The sequence below is a fragment of the Telmatherina bonti genome (genome assembly GCF_933228915.1).
Source record: "Telmatherina bonti genome assembly, chromosome: 9".
Classification (NCBI taxonomy): Eukaryota; Metazoa; Chordata; class Actinopteri; order Atheriniformes; family Telmatherinidae; genus Telmatherina; species Telmatherina bonti.
The window spans coordinates 5,298,636-5,321,337 of NC_136627.1; the positions used below are offsets into that span (position 1 = coordinate 5,298,636).

The following is a 22,702-nucleotide window of genomic DNA, read 5'->3' on the forward strand; positions in this document are numbered from 1 at the left end:
TGGATGGATGGGTGGGTGGGTGGACGGTGGGGAGGCTGTTGGGGCGGATTGGCTGCCATGTTTCCATCAGTCTGTCCAGGCCAGCGGTCGTAGACCACCGTCTCCATGAGGAGTGGATGAAAGGTGGAAACGTAAGCACTTTGTTATCAAGTGTTTATAATGTCAAGGCAACAGTCCCCTGCTGATAAATGGAGTCTGAGTTGAGCTAAATGAGGAAGAAGAGAATAATAATTGACAGATAAAACGAATATAAAACAATTAAAATGTACGTAAAGAAGGAAGAGCAGCAGATGGAAGGTCTGCTTGTTCAGCGTGGTTTTGGAAGGAAGGATGTTTTATAGACGTATTTTCAGGCCAGATCCCAGGAGGAGGAGTTGCAGAGTGTTTTTATAGCGTCAGCTTGTTGCTGACGCTATAAAAACCAGCAGGTGTCAGTTTAGCTTCCAAACCTGCTTTACCTGCTGGCGGTGGAGGCTGCATGTGTGAACAGAGACTCACGGCAGTTTGCTTCGTCGGAGCCGTCCTGGCAGTGGGCGTGACCGTCACAGCGCTGCCATTCAGGTATGCAGCGAGGGGGGCGGCGACACAGGAACTGATCTTGACGGCAGTGACCGGGTGACGGAGGCGTAGGAGGCGGCGCCCGGGTGGGGGCCTGTGTCACCGTCACGGAGCCGTTAGCTGCTGTCAGAGAAACGAGAAGCTTCCTGATGAGGAGGTTTTCTACCTCTATCACATGACCTGATGAAACCAGAACAGCAGCTGGTACCTGTTGGACATCCCAGCTCGTCGCTGCCATCGGGACAGTCGGCGTAGCCGTCACACACCCAGGTGTTGATGATACAAGCTCCAGAGCTGCAGTGGAAACGGTTGGGGGCGCATGTGGTGGGGCCGGTGGTCGCAGCGTGGGGAGTAACGCCACCTGACGGATCGTTTGAACAGAAATGTGGTCAGTGACGGTGAAGCGTTGGCTCGATCGGTCAGTGGGTTCATCAGCACCTGTACACTGAGCCTCATCAGACCAGTCGCCGCAGTCGTTCTCGCCATCACACTTCCACCACGTTGGGATGCAGCGGCCATTCCTGCACTCGAACTGGAAGTACTTGGAGCAGCCGGGAACCTCGGTGGGAGCAGCTGCAACGAGAAGTTTGCATCAGATTCTGCTGAGTCAGCACAACTCAGAGTACCAGGATGAAGGTTAACATCCGGCTAACAGTCTACACACTCCTCTTCCTCACCACAGTTGGCTTCATCAGAGTAATCCCCGCAGTCGTCCATGCCGTCACACTTCCACTCCAGGCTCACACACACCCCGTTGGCACACTGGAAGGTGTAGGCGTCACACACTTTGCCGAATTCAGACGGAGTGGCTGAAAATGAAAGGAGATGGTCCAGAGCGGCATGAACACACACAGCACGAAACAGTGTCCATCCGCCCGTCATGTAGATTACCTGTGTGACTCGACGCCACCGTGGAATAAAAATAAACATCTTCCAGCAAACATGAAGGCAAATGACTGAACTGTGACAAATAAATGCGAACAGAGACTCGCCAAAAGTCTTCAGTCACACCAGAAAACGCCACCTAACTGGTTAAAAGTCTCTTCTTCTTTCCTTACAGCTGATAGCGGGGTGTGAGACAGCGCTAAACGCAGCGCCGACGTGCTGAGTTTTAGGCTGGAGCCCACAGCGTGTGTGTCAGTGTAACCAGGAAACTCCAGGAAACTCAGTGGGACCAACGTTCCACGTTTGCATGCGGTACTTTAGGAGCTGACGTGTTGATGGGACGTTGTCTCAGTGTGTGACTGCTGCTCACCACATCCAGCGTACTCCGCGTCCTCATCAGATCCATCCTCACAGTGTTTGATTCCGTCACAAACCAGAGACTGGAACAGACACTGGGCTCGGCTCTTACACACAAACTCCATGTAACGGGTGCACAGCGGGTCTGCAAGAGGAGCGAAGCATCAAACCCAACAGTCCAGACTTTACCTGGTTTCTCCGATGATCCCAGTACGTGGACGTTACTGGGCGTTCTGCTCACCACAGTTGTGCTCATCTGCTCCGTCAGGACACTCCTGGATACCGTTGCAGTGCGCCGTGGCCGGCAGGCAGGTGTTGTTGGAGCAGAGGAAGCCTTTACACTGAGTTCCCTCTGAAAACACACAACAGGAATAAAACACGGCTGATAACACACACATCAGCGTCGGCTTCATGTCCACTGACGCAGCAGGAAGAACAAAGATGGCTTTCTTCAGATCTGGAAGATCTTTTTAATGAACTTCACCAATCAATTTTAATCATTTGTTGAGAATCCTTTGCAGGAAATGTCTGGAATGTGAAGCTTTAACACGTTGTTAGTGCTTCTCTGTGGAGCTTCCTGTCTGCAGTTTGCTCTGAGCTGCAGGTAGGTTGAGATCTGATATTAAAACCTCCAAAGTTGCCTTCACAGGGTGTTTGCAGCTTAGTGTGGTTGCTTGGTGGGACATGCACCAAGGTGGATTTTATTTCTACTTTCTCTACATCGTTTTTAAGCGTTACGTTGGACCATCATCATGTAGGATTATGAATGGATCTGCAGCTGGACAACTCCAAGCTGTCTGACTGGAGGTTCCCCTGCCACCACCACGCTGGATCGACACAGGAATGGATGAGTCGACCACTCATCTGCATCCGTTTGCTTCCAGTCCAACTGGAATCTGTTAAAAACACACTGCGGCAGGTTTTAATGCTCAAACCTTCATCACAATTCAGTGTGAAGGGGACGCTGCCCTGCAGAGGAAAACGTGACATCACACGGCATGCTGTGTTTACAGAGCTAAACGTGGACGCTACACTCTGTAACGTGTCTGTCAGTTTCAGAGCTGTTCAGTCAGAGCTGAAAGGATATAATCTGACGTCATTACATCCCTTGTTTACATCCGACTCGACCAAGTTCGCCTCCTGCGGTACAGATTTGTCACGTCTGGGTCTCTGCTATTCAGACAGAACAATGACATAAACCCCAATCACCACTTTCTAGTAGGAACAACAGCTTCTGATCTGTGTTCCCTGTCTTGGTTCTACTTCATTCCCCTTCAGATTTGCTTTGTTTGTAATGTGTTTATGTGTTTACATGTTATGTAATTATGGCTTTATCTGTTTTTGTATTGCCTGTATGACTTCCAGACTGGATTACTGTGATTCCTTATTTCTGTTCTGTTCCAAATATGTCAGAAAAGTCTCCAGCTGATCCAAAATGCTGCAGCGAGGGTTCTGATGGGAACTAGTGGGAGATATCTCCCGCATATTTCACCAGTTTTAGCATCTCTCCATCAGCTCCCTGTTAAATCCAGGATAGAGTTTAAAATTCTCCTCCTCACATATAAAGCTCTCCATCACCAAGCTCCATTGTATACCAAGGATCTCATAGTTCCATATATTCCAAACAGAGAACTTTGCTCTCAGACTGCAGGTCTACTTGTGGTTCCAGAGTCTCTAAGCGTACATTCACAGCAGGACAGTCTGGTAGACTCGGCCTGATCGGGGACTCAGCTCAGCTGTAGGGGGGTGTGTCCATGCGAATCGTGTTCACGCTGCACTTTGGTCAAACCAGCCAAACCATTAGAATAATATATCCCCATTCCCACCAGAGGTGGCGCTGCACTAGTATTTAGCAGAAGAGAGGACAAGACTGGCGTGAAGAAGAAAACTGTTTCCTCCACCTGCCAGTTAAACATGGAGACCAAACTATGGCTGTTTTGGGTTTTTATTGTGTCTTATGCAAGTATCCTGCAGAAATCCACTGCAACAATGGACGCAGTATGAACATCAGATGAGGCAGAGGACCCTTAACGCCGTCGCTATGGATTTACCCACAATGCAACGCTACGCCACATGCAGGAAGGGACTTGTTTTGTAGTCCGCTTCCTGTATTTGGTCCGCTTAAAACAGGCCGAGACCTGCGTTTGTAGGCAGACCGAGTCTCTTCTTTGGTCCGAATCAGAATTTGTTTCGCAAATTCACATTTCCACAAACGAAGCGACTTTCCGAGGAAACGGACTCAGATTCGGATCTCAAAGGCTGATGTGAACGTGTCCTAAGAGTACGATGGGAGGTAGAGCCTTCGGCTTTCAGGCTCCTCAAATGGAACCAGATGCCAGTCTGGGTTCAGGAGGCAGACTCTCTTTCTGCCTTTAAGATCAAGCTGAAGATCTTCCTTGTTAGCAAATCTTCTAGTTAGGGGTTGTCTCGCCACCCATTAGTTATGCAGCCATGTGGACGTCCCATCATGCACTGAGCTCTTCCTCTTCATCTCTCTGCTCTTCATCTTCCATGTAGAAACTTATGACATCATTACATATTTCTCCTCTTTCTGCTGGTCTTCCTGTATAAAAGCTGCACTGCATGCCGGTCTCACTATTCTGTTTTCTCCTTCCCAACCAGTCCAGGCAGACGGCCATCCTCCCTGAACCGGCTCTGTTGGAGTTTTTTCCTCCCCACTGTCGCCTCGTGCAGCTCAGGATGGAGGAGTGGATCCAAGTTGAGATTTGAAGCAACCTGCTGGTTTCCCTTAGCTAGGCTATTTATTGTGAATAATCTCGAACCGTCTAATGGACGGTTCCGAGTTGTTTAATCCGCTTTTACCGCTTATATAGGAACTATTTTACGTTGGCCTGGATGTACCAAACAACCGCTGTCAGGCTGCAGCGCGTTTCTCTCATTCACCTGTTAAAAGACGGCTGATCTGAAACAGCTGGTTAACGCGTTGCTATGGTAACGCCCCGTAACAGAGGGATATTACAGTGTTTAACTGGCCGAACTATGTATAGGAAAATAATGCAGCCAGTTGTCACTGACAATGGTATAAACTATGTTTAGGTGAACTTCCACAACCTACTGCAGTTATTCTACATTGACCTGCAGCCGGAGCCGACTGAGACTGGCCGCCTGGGAGTGCTTTAGGACAGGAGAGGCTCCCGCTGCTCCTTCCTTACAGTAACTGCAGAACAATATGTGCCTTCAAGTCTGTCGCCAAAACACCAGAAACGTCTCCAATAACTCCAGTAAAAGCTGCTAGATTTTTCGCTTTTAACAAAAAAAGTCTCCAGATTTAGTGAGAAAGTCTCCAAGTTGGCAACAGTGTCTGAATGAAAGCAAAGCGGCTGTGGGAGGAGTTTACAGCACAGCGCTGCAACGCCAGAGACGCTCGATTAGCAGCTGAAGACAGCAGGAGAGGAAACTGCAGAGAGACAAATAATCACACCCTTTTATTTCTGTGATCGTTGAAAACCCAGATCGTAGTTGAGATTAAAATCCTATTAATCGCCCAGCTCTACAACACACCTGGACACTTTCACTGTTGTGTTATAGAAGCTGACTGCCTGCTTACCACAATACTGAGGATCTTCATCTGAGTCGTCCTGACAGTCATCATCACCATCACACTTCCAGCGCAGGGGGATACAGTGACCGGTGTGACACTGAAAGCTGCTGGGCTCACATGTATGGTGCCCCACTAGGGTCAGACAGACAGCTGCTTCAGTTATTGAACAGTAAAAATGTTTCTGCCTGCAGGTTAACAAGGATCTGATGTGTCCCAACTTCTGGGCTTTGCAGTGTGTTGAACCTGTGCAGTTGGCTTCATCCGACCAGTCCCTGCAGTCGTTGTCCCCGTCACACCGCCACACCTCGCGGATGCAAACCCCTCGCGCACAGGTAAACTCTCCTGGACCACACTGGTGAAATTCTGCACAACACATCAACACATCTTTTACATCCAAATCCCCAAAACCAGCCCGAACGAGGGAGCAGACATCTAGAAACACATCTCACCACAATGCTCCTCGTCGCTGTTGTCTCCGCAGTCATCCTCGTGGTCGCATTTGAAGACCTGTGGGATGCAGGAGCCCGACGCCATGCAGCGGAACTGGTTGGACGGGTCACAGGTGGTCGTGGCTGCGGACGGACACAGACCAGGTCAAAGTCGTGCTCCGTCGTTACCTGAGTTATCCGTACGGCGAGACACTCACGGCACTCCTGCTCATCGCTCATGTCTCCGCAGTCGTTGTCGCTGTCGCACTTCCAGATGCTGCTGATGCAAAGTCCGTTGGAGCAGCGGTACTGGTTGGGCAAGCAGCTGTGCTCTGGTGAGAGAACCCACCCGCCCCATGGCCAAATCAGTCTGAGGTGAAACAGACAAGCAGCCAGATCTGACAGACCGGTACTACAAAGCTGGACCTTCTCTTGAGGTGCTAACTTCAGGGATTACCAAGCGACGACGATGAATCACCATGGTAACCAACGCTGAACAACTAACCTGCTCCGGAGCAGATTATGTCCTAGATAAGACATCATAGAGCATAAAAACACCCTTCACTGACCAAAATGGACCCCAATCCTGATGACCTTGGTGAGAGGAGGGCTGAGGAGAACGAGCTTATCGAGACAAAAGGCGAATCTTTTCAGCGGATGGACGGCACTTCATTCGTCTGTACACCAGAGACGGAGCGAAGACATAAAGCTGAGCTGCTCCCGAGTCTGTTCATACAGAAACTACAACCACTGGTGTCGCCACGGTGACGAATTAATATTCCAACACAAAGGGGGGGCGGAGCCTCAGCAGGCCTGGATGGGAAATGTGCAGGAAAGCAGGAAAGACGTCTGAAACGTCTGGGCTGAAGTCAAACAGAGTCCCATGCATCAACGTCGTGGAATCTTACCAACTTACACGTCAACAACATCCTGCCGTAACAGTTTTCCATGTCTGCGACTGGTCACACATGGCAAACTCTGCCCTGTTCATGTGAGCGTGCACTGGTCTTACTGGGAATACACTGAATGTCTGGGTAAGTTAACCAGCGACATACTGGGTACGTTAATCCTGCTTCATAGTACAGGCCTCAGTTCTCATCTGGAGACTCGTCTCACCAGTTTTTACGCAGGTGTTGTTGTTGTTGAGCCGGTATTTGGGCGGACACTGGCAATGCAGCTCTCCGTTGGGCATGGCGACGATCGGGGTGCCGTCGGGGCAAACACAGGTGTGTCTGTGGCTCGGCTGGGGTAGGCACAGCAGGCTGCAGGGCTGGTCGGCACAGGCGTTATGACCTGGGGGGCAAGAAGTAAAGATAAAAACTTAAGTAAGAGGTCACGGCAAGATGGGACAAAGGATCAACCGATGTTTTGTGTTTTTTTATTTTATTAGACCTGATATCGATACTGATTACTGGTAATTAAGGAAACTGATCACCAATATTCATTTACAGTCAAAAGTTCAATAATTGTGTCAAAATTTAGATTAGAATCACACCTGGGATTAGACAGGACACAGTGTATAGTTTATCACAACTGTGAAAAGTTGTGATCAAAAAAGACATTTAACTGTTAAATAACATCAAATCTGAAACACATTCAAAAGGTTCGGAGATTCCTTCAAGTTCACTGAAATAAACAATAAAATTAAGTTCATAATATACATATATATATATATATATATATATATATATATATGCATACACACACACACAAGACAGCAAAAATGTATAACAATATTTTATGTGTCAATATGATATTGATATTCAAAAGCAATATATTGATTTTTACAACCAATCGATCTTGACTGATGAGGCAAGTTTTCATTTCTTTATTCATCTTGTACATAAAATTCAGAGTTTGTATTTATTCTGCAGCGAAATGTAGATCCTCTGTTCTTATTCAGGAAGTTTATGTCTAGCAAGCAGCAGCGTTTACTCTTTACTAGTAAAGAAAAATAGCAATATATTGTCTTGCTTACAATATCCTGATATATCGCAGTATATCGTATTGGTGGCCCGTATTGTGATACATATCGTATATACGTATACGTATCGCCAGATTCTTGCTAATAAACACTCCTGGTAAAATCACCAGTCTCTCACCTCTGTTTTTCCCCTTATAGAAGATCTTCAGGTCCATGACTCCAGTCAGCCTTCCAACAATCAGCTCGTTGTTCTGCGACCCAGCTTTTGGGGCTTTGAAGATCCCCATCCTTGACCAGTCGTCCCAGTAGAGATCATTCTGAAACCAGATGGATTCCTTCTTTAAAGCTAGTCCAGCTGCTTTCTAACATAAAAACTAATAAATTTTATGCAGAAGCCTGTGGAAAACGAGGTGAAAATATAAAAACCCTAAAACCCTAAAACATCATATTAATCTTCAACATGTGGAGAGTAAGACTCCACCAGTCCTCATGTTTTAGTCTGAAACTCCACACAGAAGTCAGGGCTCTGGATGGAGGTAAACAGGTGGAAAGATATGAGTCTAAAACGGACTGGGAGGTCGAGCAGAGATGCTCAAACTGGCGCGATATGATCATGTTGAGCTGCTGCGTTGTCTGAGAAAACTGTCTACAGCTCAGAAGTTAACACCATAGTCCCTGTAGGCTTCCTGGTCCTGGATCCTTACAGGGGGCTCTGCTGTGCTCCCCCCACAGCGAGGCCACCTCTGACTACAAAATCATCATAAGGGTTGGGATATACTTGCTGTGCACGCTTGCATACATGGTAACGTTCAGCTACGTCTGTGTATGTACTTCCTGCAAACAAAGCAAGCTTCCTATATGTTTAGTACTGTATGTCACCGCTAGGGGGCAGTACACAACACTAGGACTATGAAAGAGTGAAAAGGTCGATCTGCTCGTAATGTTTTTGTGTGGAATTTCTAAAAACAGTCTGTTACTAACTGTTGGGAACAAGTGTTTGTCACTGATCATTCATAAAGCGGAGAACGTCTGAAAGTCGCTCTTCCCATCTCGTGTTCATGATTTTGTTTTCATAAACAACTCTAGCGTTTGAGTCAATACTAAACCTCACACAGACAACATGTTACCTCAAGTCAAGGGCTGGAGATCCCACTACAATGGAGATCCTTCCCAATTGAGTGGAGATTCCACCCACTAGAATGAAGCTCCAACCCACTTGAGTGGACATCCCACCCACTAGAATAATGATCCCACCACCTAAAATAAAGATCGCACCCACTAGAATAAAGATCCCACCCACTAGAATAATGATCCCACCACCTAAAATAAAGATCGCACCCACTAGAATAAAGATCCCACCCACTAGAATAATGATCCCACCACCTAAAATAAAGATCGCACCCACTAGAATGAAGATCCCACCCACTAGAATGAAGATCCCACCCACTAGAATAAAGACCTCACCCACTAGAATAAAGACCTAACACACTAGAATGAAGATCCCACCCACTAGAATAAAGACCTCACCCACTAGAATAAAGACCTAACACACTAGAATGAAGACCCCACCGACGAGAATAAAGATCCCACCCACCAGAATAAAGAACCCACACACCAGAATGAAGATCCCACCCACTAGAATAAAGACCTCACCCACTAGAATAAAGACCTAACACACTAGAATGAAGATCCCACCGACGAGAATAAAGATCCCACCCACCAGAATAAAGAACCCACACACCAGAATGAAGATCCCACCCACTGGAATAAAGACCTAACCCACTAGACTAAAGATCCCACCCACTAGAATGAAGATCCCACCCACTAGAATAAAGAACCCACACACCAGAATGAAGATCCCACCCACTGGAATAAAGACCTAACCCACTAGACTAAAGACCCCACCCACTAGAATGAAGATCCCACCCACGAGAATAAAGATCCCACCCACGAGAATAAAGATCCCACCCACTAGAATGAAGATCCCACCCACTAGAATAAAGACCTAACCCATTAGAATGAAGATCCCACCCACTAGAATGATGATCCCACCCACTAGAATAAAGATCCCACCCACTAGAATAAAGATCCCACCCACTAGAATGAAGATCCCACCCACTAGAATAAAGATCCCACCCACTAGAATAAAGATCCCACCCACCAGAATGAAGATCCCACCCACTAGAATAAAGACCTAACCCATTAGAATAAAGATCCCACCCACTAGAATAAAGATCCCACCCACTAGAATAAAGACCTCACCCACTAGAATGACGATCCCACCCACTAGAATAAAGATCTCACCCACTAAAATAAAGACCTAACACACTAGAATGAAGACCCCACCCACCAGAATAAAGATCCCACCCACTAGAATAAAGACCTAACCCACCAAAATGAAGATCCCACCCACTAGAATAAAGATCCCACCCACTAGAATAAAGATCCCACCCACTGGAATAAAGATCCTACCCACTAGAATGAAGATCCCAAACACTAGACTAAAGATCCCACCCACTAGAATAAAGACCTCACCCACTAGAATGACGATCCCACCCACTAGAATAAAGATCCCACCCACTAAAATAAAGACCTAACACACTAGAATGAAGACCCCACCCACTAGAATAAAGATCCCACCCACCAGAATAAAGATCCCACCCACTGGAATAAAGACCTAACCCACTAGACTAAAGATCCCACCCACTAGACGAAAGATCCCACCCACGAGAATAAAGATCCCACCCACTAGAATAAAGATCCCACCCACTAGAATGAAGATCCCACCCACTAGAATAAAGACCTAACCCACTAGAATAAAGATCCCACCTACTAGAATAAAGATCCCACCCACTAGAATAAAGACCTCACCCACTAGAATGACGACCCCACCCACTAGAATAAAGACCTAACCCACTAGAATAAAGATCCTACCTACTAGAATGAAGACCCCACCCACTAGAATGAAGATCCAAAACACTAGAATAAAGATCCCACCCACCAGAATGAAGATCCCACCCACTAGACTAAAGATCCCACCCACTAGACTAAAGATCCCACCCACTAGAATGAAGATCCCACCCACGAGAATAAAGACACCACCTACGAGAATAAAGATCCCACCCACAAGAATAAAGATCCCACCCACTAGAATAAAGATCCCACCCACTAGAATAAAGATCCCACCCACTAGAATAAAGATCCCACCCACCAGAATGAAGATCCCACCCACCAGAATAAAGATTCTACCCACTAGAATAAAGACCCCACCCACTAGAATAAAGACCCCACCCACTAGAATAAAGACGTCACCCACCCATTCAACTCCCGGCATGTGAAAACCAGCCGTTTCCAGTCTGGACCTCTGGTGGCAGAACTGGTGAGAGGAGCTGAACACCCTACCTTGAAGACGGCGATGGCGTACGGGTGGGGGAGCCCCTCCATGAGAACGCTCCTCCGTCCCCCGCTGAAGTCAGCCCTCTCGATGCGGTCGCTGTAGGCCTCGGTCCAGTACAACCAGTGTTCATCAGCCGTGATGCCGTTGGGCCAGTGTACACCTTCTGACACGATGCACGCCACGTTGGTACCGTCCATGTAGCTCTTGTAAACACCGGCCGCTCGATCCCCCCAGTCGGTCCAGAACATGAGGCTGCGGGAAGATTTAACTTTGTTCACCAGTGTGTTATTTCATATTAGAGATGCAGATAATCAGCTTGATCATTCGATATTATCTCCATTTAACGGTTTGCTGATATCTCATATTCAGTCATGATCCAATTTAGTTTCAAGTCAATTCAGGATCTATCGATTGATATGAAACAATATGACAGATTTATATTAAAATAAAGACCTTTTTTAATAAAAACGAAATGAAACCACTTGCAGGTTTTAACTCGCTTTCATGTGTTGAAACTTTAACCTTAGCTGACTCGGTATGTCTACAGAGGTGTGTGTTGTTACCTCTCTCCAGGCAGCAGGACCAGAGCTCGGGGATGCTCCAGGATGGAGGAGTTGAGCAAAGTGTGGCGCATGTCCCCGTCTGGATTAGAAACCTTCACAAAGTTCAGATGAACACATTTCAGCTTCAATTCAGAAGGAATTCTGGAAATTAAATGTCTTCTGGGAACTTTTGCACTCAATTATTAACGTTATTTTAACTTAAATTAAACATAAAATGTATTTAATCTTCATTAAGCTCCACAGGAAAAAGAAATATTTAATAAATCCCTAGTTTGGTCTCCATACCTCAATCTTCTGCGCTCCAGCGTCCACCCAGTAGAGCAGTCTGCTGATGGGGTCAAAGGTCAAGGCCTCCACGTTCTGCAGGTCTTTCCTGACGACGACCTCCTGACCCGTGCTGCCGTTCAGACAGAGCCGCTGCAGGAGGAGGAAAGACGGCAGCTGCAGCTTCATCGTCTGTTAGACGGCGTTGTGTCAGAAAGCCAGAGATCTACCACTGACCTGGATGGTGTCCAGAGAGATGTCGGCCCAGTACAGGCAGTTCTGGTCGTAGTCAAAGTCCAGAGCCACGGCTTCCCGGAGGCCGGCCAGCGGCAGGGCCTGGTCGGCGCCTGTGGCCAGGTCGTAGCGATGGATGGAGCTCCTCACGGCGTACAGGATGAACTCATTACTCTCTAAGAACACAACAGACACAAACCAGTATGTGGTGTATCCTCATCAGTCTGGTTACCACAGACTTCCACCACTACAACCATTTGCCTTAGTACTGGATTTCTGATTTCTTCTTGACTAAAGTTCATCCCAGACCAATGCTGATGGTCATTTAGGATCTATAATCAGAAATGTAGAATATTCATTATTCTGTTTTCCCTCATTAAACGTTTTTGCTCAACAACAGGTTTCTGTCAACTGTTGGCCGATCAGATTCTCCAGCAGTTTGCTCTCAAATAAAATAAAATAAAATATTTGTAGTTTAACTTTTCTTACATAAAAGTAGAGATTTAAAAAATTAAATAAATTAAAATAAAATATATTTAAATTAAATAAAACAAATTAAATTTCAAAATAAAAACCAAAAAAGTAAAAAAATTACTTGTTGCTAAACAAGCTAAATAAAATAAAGTAGAAATATATTCTAAATAAAAATGAGATAAAATGTAATTTAACCTTTCTGACATCTAATCAGGGATTTAAAAAGTTAAATAAGATAAAATAAAATAAATTCTTATTAAATAAAATAAATACAATTCTAAAATTAAACAAACAAGTTGAATATAACATAACTTAATATTAAACAAAATAAATAAAATAAAGTGAAATTTATGCTATATAAAAAATAAATAAAATAAAATAAAAATGTGTAGTTTAATAAGTTAAAAGTTAAATAAGATAAAATAAAATAAATTCTTATTAAATAAAATAAATACAATTCTAAAATTAAACAAACAAGTTGAATATAACATAACTTAATATTAAACAAAATAAATAAAATAAAGTGAAATTTATGCTATATAAAAAATAAATAAAATAAAATAAAAATTTGTAGTTTAACCTTTTTGACATATAATCAGATATAAAAAGTGAAATTAAATCAAATGAAACCTGCAGCACATCCAGCTGAGACGCAGCTCTGAGAAAACCCCTCGTTAAATTCGCCAAACACACTGAAATGGCTCATGATCCTGTCTGAGGTGGATTCACTTTGTTTCACACTTTCTCTGCAGAAACTGCCTTTAACAGGGGTGTCCAGCTCTGGTCCTCCAGGGCCACAGTCCTGCAGCTGTTCCATGTGTCCCTGCTCCAACACACCTGACATAAATTAACCCGTCATTGAGCCGAACTTCATTTGCTTCATTTAATGTGAGCAAGGTGCGTTGGAGCAGAGACACACCAACAACCTGCAGGACAGCGTCCCTTAAAGACCAACTTTGGACCCCCCTGCGTTAAAATATCTTCAAAACTAGTTTGTGGCCTCCCTGGTGGGTACTCCAGGCGCGTCACTCTGGGAGGAGACCCGGGGAACACCCAGGACTTGCTGGAGAGATTCCATCTTTCGGACGGCCTGGGAACGCCTCTGGATCCTCCGCTGATGTGCTGGGGAGTCTGGCCAGGAGGAGCCTACTAACCCCCCCCCCCCCCCCCCCCCAAGACCCCTACGTTTCTGTCAGGAGGTTTATCCAACATGTCTGTAAAACCGTTAAGTTAACCCCAGCAGCCTTCACCAGACGTTACACACCTCCTATCGGACATGGCAGCATCTCTCCGTCCAGTCTGGACTCCACGTCTCCTCCGCTGCAGCTGTCGCCGGGAACCTTCCTGTAGCTGCAGACCAGAGACCTCCATCAGCCAGACGGCACACAGAAACAAACCAGAAGAAGAAGCTTCTGCAGCGGTTCTCTGCTGTGTTACCCTTTGCTTCGGCGGTAGGTGGTACCGACGGGACAAGGAACCGGAGGAGCGTAGAGGTCTCCCAGGAACTCAGGGTCAGGCACGCAAACCTGAAGAGACAGGTCTTCACTCAGCTTGAAGCCGTAGTCGCTGACGGGAGGAAGAGGAGGAGACCGAGAGGGGAGAAGTAATCACGTGTGTGAACAGAAACTGCAGCTGTAAGACCACCGTGATGGATTTACGCCTCACCACTCGTAGTCCTGCCGCGTGCAGGAGCAGTTCGAGACGGTGACCGGCCGGTCGAAGTCCTCGCCGTTGAAGCACGTGGCATGAGGAGCTCGTCTCTTAAAGGTGATCTCTCTGCCCAGCAGACACTCGTTGCCGTGCTCATCTGACGGAGACCAGCGCTTGTAGTCGGCTTCGGAACACGGAACGCCTGGAGACCACATGGAGAGAGCAGATCCACCTTTACAGATGTGCTGTTTTCATTTTGCTTTCATCTGAGCTCCTCGGGAGCGCCGACCTACCCAGGACGTCGGAGGCGTTGACCTGCAGGATGAGCCAGTTGTGTTTCTGTCCGGCGTACGAGCCAAAGATGGTGAAGATGGTGCTCTTCTCTCCGGGCTCCGTCAGCAGCTGGTAAACATACACCTCCTTCTCTGAGAACTTAAATTCAGTCCACGTTTCGCCTTCATTGGTGCTGAACCTGACAGGGTCAAGATTTAACGTATTTAAGAAGATAGAATCTCCTTCCTTTCTGCTGCTTACAGCAAAAACATCATCATCCTCAGAGAAAACATTATTAAGGAGACAAGACTGGAGCGGAGCGAGCGTTTTAACTGCATGGCGGAACCCAGTTATAGTCACATTTGTTTATAGGAAGACAAAACTGGGTTAGTGAGTAACAAGGGTAGAAGACATGGATTCTCAGGTGTTTAGGCAAAAATAAACGCATCACCTGTAGATTAATGTGGCTCACCTGCTGTGCTCCTGTTGGCTCAGACCACTTATTACACCTGTCTGACGTTCAGACAAACTGCTGCTGCTTAATGAGCACATCCAGATGGCAGGTGCACTTTGTGCACAGTGCTGCCCAGGTTTCCTCTAAAGGTTCAAGGATTTTCATAATAAAACCTTCCACTGTGAGGCGAGCTGCTCTCAGTTTGGTTCATCTGATTGAAACAGGTTGTGTGGACTTACTTCAGGTGTTTGGTGGAGCCTCCTTGCGCGATGGCCATCAGGATCCCACCGTGGTCACCCCATGTGTAGAAATGAGGGCCGGCCAGTGCCTGCATTATAAACACTTGAGTTATTATTGCTTTCATTAGCAAACACGTTAGCACAGTGCATAACTTGGATAAATTACAACCAAGCAGTATGTTGGAAAACTGCAGATGATTAAATGTGGTTTAATAGAAAATTTTAGTTTATGAGCTTTTATGTGTGTGCTAGTTAGACGAATATTTTATACTAAAGTTAACTGAAAGTTTTTATACTAAAGTCAGCCAAATGTTTTTATACTAAAGTTATCTGGATGTTTTTATACTAAAGTCAGCTGAATGTTTTTGTGCTAAAGTTAGCTGAATGTTTTTGTGCTAAAGTTAGCTGTATGTTTTTATACTAAAGTTAGCTGGATGTTTTTATACTAAAGTTAGCTGGATGTTTTTATACTAAAGTTAGCTGGATGTTTTTATACTGAAGTTAGCTGGATGTTTTTATACTAAAGTTAGCTGGATGTTTTTATACTAAAGTTAGCTGGATGTTTTTATACTGAAGTTAGCTGGATGTTTTTATACTGAAGTTAGCTGGATGTTTTTATACTGAAGTTAGCTGGATGTTTTTATACTAAAGTTAACTGGATGTTTTTATACTAAAGTTAGCTGGATGTTTTTATACTAAAGTTAGCTGGATGTTTTTATACTAAAGTTAGCTGGATGTTTTTATACTGAAGTTAGCTGGATGTTTTTATACTGAAGTTAGCTGGATGTTTTTATACTAAAGTTAACTGGATGTTTTTATACTAAAGTTAGCTGGATGTTTTTATACTAAAGTTAGCTGGATGTTTTTATACTAAAGTTAGCTGGATGTTTTTATACTGAAGTTAGCTGGATGTTTTTATACTAAAGTTAGCTGGATGTTTTTATACTAAAGTTAGCTGGATGTTTTTATACTGAAGTTAGCTGGATGTTTTTATACTGAAGTTAGCTGGATGTGGTTGGGCTACAATTAGTTTGATCTGTGTGAGCTAAAAGCTTTTTGTGTGTGCTTGTTAGCTTGTTCTGTGCGTACAAATGAGCTTGTTCTATATGTGCTACAGTTAGCTTGTTCTGCATGTGATACAGTTAGGTTGCTTTCTACGTTCAAATGTTATTGTTTTTTGTGTGCTAGCATTGACTTGTTCTATGTGTGCTAGTTAGCTTGTTTTATATGCTCTACAGTTAGCTTGTTCTGTGAGTGCTAATTAGCTTGTTCCTTATGTGCTATAGTTAGCTTGTTTTCTGTGTGCTAGCATTTGCTTTTTCTGTGTGCGCTGGTTAGCGTGTTCTATATGTGCTACAGTTAGCTATGTTTTCTGTGTTCTAGCATTTGTTTGTTCTGTGTGTGCTGATTTAGTTTGTTCTTTATGTCCTACAGTTAGCTTGTTCTGTGTGTGCTAATTAGCTTGTTCCTTAGGTGCTACAGTTAGCTTGTTTTCTGTGTGCTAGCATTTGCTTGTTCTGTGTGATCCTGTTAGCTTGTTCTATGTGTGCTAGTAAACTTATTCAATTTTTCTTCATTTACATGTTCTGTATGTGCTAGTTTTCATGTGTGCTAGCATTTGCTTGTTCTGTGTGTCTGCTACAGTTAGCTTGTTTTCTGTGATCTTATTTTGTTTTATTTGTGCTAGCATTTGTTTGTTCTCTGAGTGCTAGACTTAGCTTGTTATGTGTCTGTTTCTTGGCTTGTCTGTGTATACCATGGAGCCATCAAGGCAGCTAAAGTCTGCTTTAAGGGGACCGGTTCTTGTTTGTGTAACACTTTCTGTGACTCGAAGCTGAATCATCCATGAACAGACCTGTACAGACGTGCTAGAGCTGTTGTACTGTTTTTGTGTAGCCGTTTTACTGAGACCTCAGGACATTCTACAAATCTGAGAAGGATGCTTTCTAATACATGCTTATGACATCACCAGCTCAGCTGCTGTTGAGCTATAAACACCTTCCAATTCATTCTTTGCCATAACCTGAATAATCTCTACTCAACTTGGACTTTTCCTTAAGTTTGCTACCTCTATTTCGGTTACAGGGTTTGTTCACTTTTAGTTTTACATGTGTGGGATTTTTAGTAATCTGTTACAGGGTTTGTACTGACCTCTTTCCACCGAGCTCCAGCACTGCTCGACACATACACATTGGGTTTGTTGGCCAAGTTCCTGCCTACAGATCCTAAAATCAGAGGGGAAAAGGACTTTCAGGCTCACATACATAAATTCATATACTACTGGGAATTTCCCTGACTATTACAGACTTGGCTGCTGTTTTTGCTTTGGTATGTCTAAATTCTGCAAGCAAGGAGTGAAAGCAGAGCATTCTTTATTATTACATATGTGGTGTTTCTAAACCCTGATAAATACTCTCCTCTGACTGAAGGGCAGAAGAATAATGACTGGACAAACTGAGATGTACCTATATTTACTGCAGCCAGTGGAGGAACTGTAATGACTTAGTTAATCACCAGACAGCTTGATCATTATATCATTAAATTATGAGGAGAATTGATATCCTGTGTGTAACCATCAGTTCATCAACGGCCTCTTAACCATGTCCAAGCTGAGACAAAGCCAAGTCAGTAAGAACCTGTACACACCGTCCACCAGGGTTTACAGAGAAGGTCTGAAGAAGAGAAAATGTTCAGCGAACAGCAGCTGTCTGGACCAGAATGTCTGGCTGATGTCAGAGGTCAGAGAAGACTGGACAGACTGGTTGGAGATGATGGAAAGACAACAAGAAATCCAGGAAGCACTGGTTCCAACCAAGATCTGCAGAACATCATCTCTGAACACACAACCCGTCCAGCCTGGAAGCAGATGGTCTCCAGCAGCAGAAGACCACAGCGGGTTCCCTCCTGTCAGTAAGAACAGGAAACTGAGGCTACAATTCACACAGACTGACCAGAACTGGACAATAGAAGATGGAGAAACGTTGTTGGTCTGATGAGTCTCCAGTTCAGCTCCACATTCACATGGTAGGATCAGAATCTGCTGGAAACATCATGACATCATGGATCCATCCTGCTGTCAGGATCAAGAGGATCTCCCTCCATGACCATGTCCGTCCCTTTCTGAGCACAGTGTAGCATCTTCTGATGGAAACTTCCAGCAGGATGATGCACCATGTCACAAAGCTCACATCATCTCCACCATGACGATGAGTTCACTGTCCTCCAACGGCCTCCACAGTCACCAGATCTACATCCAGCAGAGCAGCGTTGGGACGTGGTGGAACGGGAGATTCTCATCATGATGAGGTGGAACGAGAGATTCTCATCTTGATGAGGTGGAACGGGAGATTCTCATCATGATGAGGTGGAACTGTGAGATTCTCATCATGATGAGGTGGAACGGGAGATTCTCATCATGATGAGGTGGAACGGGAGATTCTCATCATGATGAGGTGGAACGAGAGATTCTCATCTTGATGAGGTGGAACGAGAGATTCTCATCATGATGAGGTGGAACGGGAGATTCTCATCATGATGAGGTGGAACGGGAGATTCTCATCATGATGAGGTGGAACGGGAGATTCTCATCTTGATGAGGTGGAACGAGAGATTCTCATCTTGATGAGGTGGAACGAGAGATTCTCATCATGATGAGGTGGAACGGGAGATTCTCATCATGATGAGGTGGAACGGGAGATTCTCATCATGATGAGGTGGAACGGGAGATTCTCATCATGATGAGGTGGAACGGGAGATTCTCATCATGATGAGGTGGAACGGGAGATTCTCATCATGATGAGGTGGAACGGGAGATTCTCATCATGATGAGGTGGAACGGGAGATTCTCATCTTGATGAGGTGGAACGGGAGATTCTCATCTTGATGAGGTGGAACGAGAGATTCTCATCATGATGAGGTGGAACGGGAGATTCTCATCATGATGAGGTGGAACGGGAGATTCTCATCATGATGAGGTGGAACGGGAGATTCTCATCATGATGAGGTGGAACGGGAGATTCTCATCTTGATGAGGTGGAACGAGAGATTCTCATCATGATGAGGTGGAACGGGAGATTCTCATCATGATGAGGTGGAACGGGAGATTCTCATCTTGATGAGGTGGAACGGGAGATTCTCATCATGATGAGGTGGAACGGGAGATTCTCATCATGATGAGGTGGAACGGGAGATTCTCATCATGATGAGGTGGAACGGGAGATTCTCATCATGATGAGGTGGAACTGTGAGATGCTTCATGTCAATATGGAGCAAAATCTCTGAGGAATGTTTCCACCTTATTCAGTCGGTTCACAATAAATTAAAAAGGAGGTCCGAGAAGGTACTAGAAGGTGGTCCTGATGAAGACGACAGTATGATGACAGTAAACTTTCATTTACTGCAATCTTTGTTTTTGCAGATGAAGGTAAAGAGGCTGAACAATCCACGCAGGATTTTACGTGTATGTTCTGGAAGTAGAGCAGATTTAAGACGTGGAAGAAGTTGACCACAGAGAAGGTGAAGAGGATATGAGATAGGATGAAGATTAAAGCCTGAATGTGCATGTTTTACACACAGTGCTTCATAGCAGCACAGCAGATAACAAGCTGAGGAGATTTTATTCTTTAGCTCATAAGTCGTCTCCAACAAGTCCATCTCTTCATCATTTTCTTTGTTTTATGTGAACAAAATGAAACTTCAACATGGTCCAGTTGCTTTCAGAGGTGTATGAGGTAAAAGTAGAAGTAGAAGCCCTGCCGTGTTTCTGAATCTACCTGTGCATTTAGAACAGGTGTTTTCACTAACAGGTTCTTCTACCTGCAGTGGAGCTGATTAAATCCAGTTGCTGGACAGGACTTTTACCTTGTTCCACCTGGATTACACACCTCTGGTTGCTATGCATGTGAACATGCCAGCACAGCGTGTGTTTCTTCCTGCACCCTGAGTGTGTCCGAGCCATTCGGCACCTGCTGCAGCGATAAGCAGACCGTCGCTTGAAAGCGATAACCAATCAGCTGCCTCTCTTCCCCGTTATCTATCAGAACGTGATTAGACTGTCTGGGTTCGAGGGAGACAGCAGAGCTCTGAAGACGGTCAGCGGATCGATGCTGTCCAGCAGCCGTGAACACGTAAAGACTCATCCCACTTCGTTTGGATCAAATCTCCTCAACGCAACAGCAAACACCACCCTTCTGTTTTCACATGAAGCCGACACGTAGAACGACAACTTCTCCACAGTGTCAGCCGTCTCTATGGGACCGCACAGGAAGTGACTATTTAACCAGAGAGACGGTCTGTAGGGTTTGTTTCCTGTGTGAGAAAATGTGCAGCGGCAGAACACAGGAAGTTGCTGAAGAACAACAACATCACCCAACAGCTGGCACCCGTAGGAAGACACTCAGCAGGATTACAGACTTTCTTCAGGTTCAGGGGACAAAAAAATGTCTGATTTCCTGCAGAGGTTGTAGGAATGAGGCTCGTTTTGCTTCCCGCAGCACATCCAGCTGCACATCGAGCTCCCACCTGTAGCCATGATGAGTCCTGGAGCAGAGTCCTTGGAAAGGATGGGCATCCTCCTCAGCTGGATGTTGAAGAGCTGGCTCCAGCGCTGAGCCAAGTGGAGGGAACAACCTTTACTAAGCTGCGGAGGAGAGAACACGGAGAGCGGCTCAGCTGCTGCATCACTGACACATCCGTGTTTATGGAAACAAACACCTGGCAACCTGCCTGGTTACCAGGCAAAACCATGAAAATCAATACACTGAAGGTTTTAGATGACTTATTTTCATATTTTCACCTAATTCAGCATCTTTAAAACACATGATTAACCCTTAAAACTCCAAACGATGTCTCAGGAACTATCAGGAACGGTGTGGAACTGGATATCTGGCCCTTCAGCTGATCAAGTTTTCCTGGGATTTCTACCCAGTCCAGGAGGTTTACAAGAGAGATTATCTGGTAAATCCACCAATATTTACCACATTTCATCCCTACCACTGCTGTATGACCTCGATTTTCACCTGGAAAGGATGATTTTCACCTTAAACTGGTGGTAAACATGGAGTTTTAAGGGTTAAACATGAAACCCACACAGCAACCGTGAAATAAGACGTCCGCCTCGCGGTGTACCTGACAGTCCACGGTTCCTCCCAAGCTGTCGGCCGCCGGTGGCTGCAGCAGCTCCCACGTCCCCCCTTTGTCAAAAGTGATGACAGATCGCATGTTGTCCTCGCTGACGGAGCCGTTGATGAGCGTGGCGATGAAGATGCCTCGCAGCCCGTCCACACGGTGCAGGTCTGCAAACGGCTCACTGGCAAAGTACCTGAATGGCAGCAGGAGTCAGAACAGTCTGCAGCATCCTGTCAGGATATAAGATCTCTGCTCTACGTACACTTCAGCAGGAAGCATCACCGATCAGACATGATGTCAATTATAATCTATAGTTAATCTATGGAGTAAAATTAGTCTCAGAATATTTACAGCTGTGTTTAAAAATGTGTAAAACAATTTCAGAAGATGTGATAAAATAACTTCACAATAAATAAAACTAAATAAATAAAATAAACTGCACAAACTTTGTATTCAGATTTTGATCATTTTCAGGTTAGAAATCAGACTAAAACCCAGACGACCCAGCTTTCCTCCAGCACCTAAACACAGCATGTGTTTGTGGAGTAATGAGGAGACTGAGGAGGCTGTGAAAGGAGTCTGATCTGTGTGCAAGTGTAACCTGATCCATCCACATCACACCATGTGTGTGTGTTTACACTCATTTTACAGTGTGTTTCCACAAGAAGCTTCTCAAACACCAAAATGGTCACCGCTTGAGGTTAAAGGTCAAACTATGAACGTAAGACACATGCTAGGATCCAAAGAAGTCTGCATGCTGTTTCCTGTTCCACCATGTTGCTGTGATGATGCAGGATGTGGTCCACCGTGGTCCTGCTGGACCAGTTCTCCTGTTCCACCATCAGGATGTGGTCCAGCATGGTGGAACCTGCAAGGTCTTCCCTGAAAGAGACGTTGTCTGGATGGGAGCAGATGTTTCAGCATTGATGGAGCTTCCCAGATGTGGAAGCTGCCCACGCCATCGGCACTAATGCAACCCCATCCCATCAGAGATGCAGGCTGATAATAAGCTGGATGCTCCCTCTCCTCTTTAGTCTGCAGGACACGCCGTCCATGCTGCCCACAAACTATTCCACATCTTCATCCAGGTTTCCACTCAGAACATTTTTTTTTTTTTTTTTTTTTTTTTTTTGTCTTGTCCAGCATTTAAGCAAGCAGACTGATGTTCTGGATGCTGTGTTCTGCTGAGCAAATTTATTTTGCCAAGGGGAACTTTTGTAGATGTAATGATCCCCTTGTATTTCTTGATTCTTATTTTATTTTTCAATTTGTTTTGGATAATAGCTTGTATTACAGAGTTTATGCTGCTGGACC

The 22,702-nt window shown here is 45.2% G+C and overlaps 1 protein-coding gene across 2 annotated transcripts in view; it reads right to left on the minus strand.

Moving 5' to 3' along the window:
* The window catches only part of sorl1 (sortilin-related receptor, L(DLR class) A repeats containing), a 44,812-nt gene that overhangs the window by 18,126 nt on the left and 3,984 nt on the right, over positions 1–22,702 (minus strand). For both annotated transcript variants that reach the window (XM_079247039.1, XM_079247038.1), the window contains exons 2-25: positions 21,389–21,581; positions 20,783–20,900; positions 17,414–17,487; positions 15,263–15,351; positions 14,590–14,768; positions 14,312–14,498; positions 14,084–14,212; positions 13,911–13,996; positions 12,176–12,348; positions 11,960–12,091; positions 11,675–11,766; positions 11,117–11,363; positions 7,893–8,031; positions 6,907–7,083; positions 6,009–6,122; positions 5,812–5,934; positions 5,606–5,725; positions 5,369–5,494; positions 2,042–2,152; positions 1,814–1,945; positions 1,236–1,367; positions 997–1,131; positions 767–919; positions 499–681 (exon numbers count right to left, since the gene is read on the minus strand). In XM_079247039.1, the coding sequence (XP_079103165.1) occupies positions 499–681; positions 767–919; positions 997–1,131; positions 1,236–1,367; positions 1,814–1,945; positions 2,042–2,152; positions 5,369–5,494; positions 5,606–5,725; positions 5,812–5,934; positions 6,009–6,122; positions 6,907–7,083; positions 7,893–8,031; positions 11,117–11,363; positions 11,675–11,766; positions 11,960–12,091; positions 12,176–12,348; positions 13,911–13,996; positions 14,084–14,212; positions 14,312–14,498; positions 14,590–14,768; positions 15,263–15,351; positions 17,414–17,487; positions 20,783–20,900; positions 21,389–21,481 (3,244 nt within the window). In that variant the 5' untranslated portion in view covers positions 21,482–21,581. The remainder of the gene's footprint in view (positions 1–498; positions 682–766; positions 920–996; positions 1,132–1,235; positions 1,368–1,813; positions 1,946–2,041; positions 2,153–5,368; positions 5,495–5,605; positions 5,726–5,811; positions 5,935–6,008; positions 6,123–6,906; positions 7,084–7,892; positions 8,032–11,116; positions 11,364–11,674; positions 11,767–11,959; positions 12,092–12,175; positions 12,349–13,910; positions 13,997–14,083; positions 14,213–14,311; positions 14,499–14,589; positions 14,769–15,262; positions 15,352–17,413; positions 17,488–20,782; positions 20,901–21,388; positions 21,582–22,702) is intronic.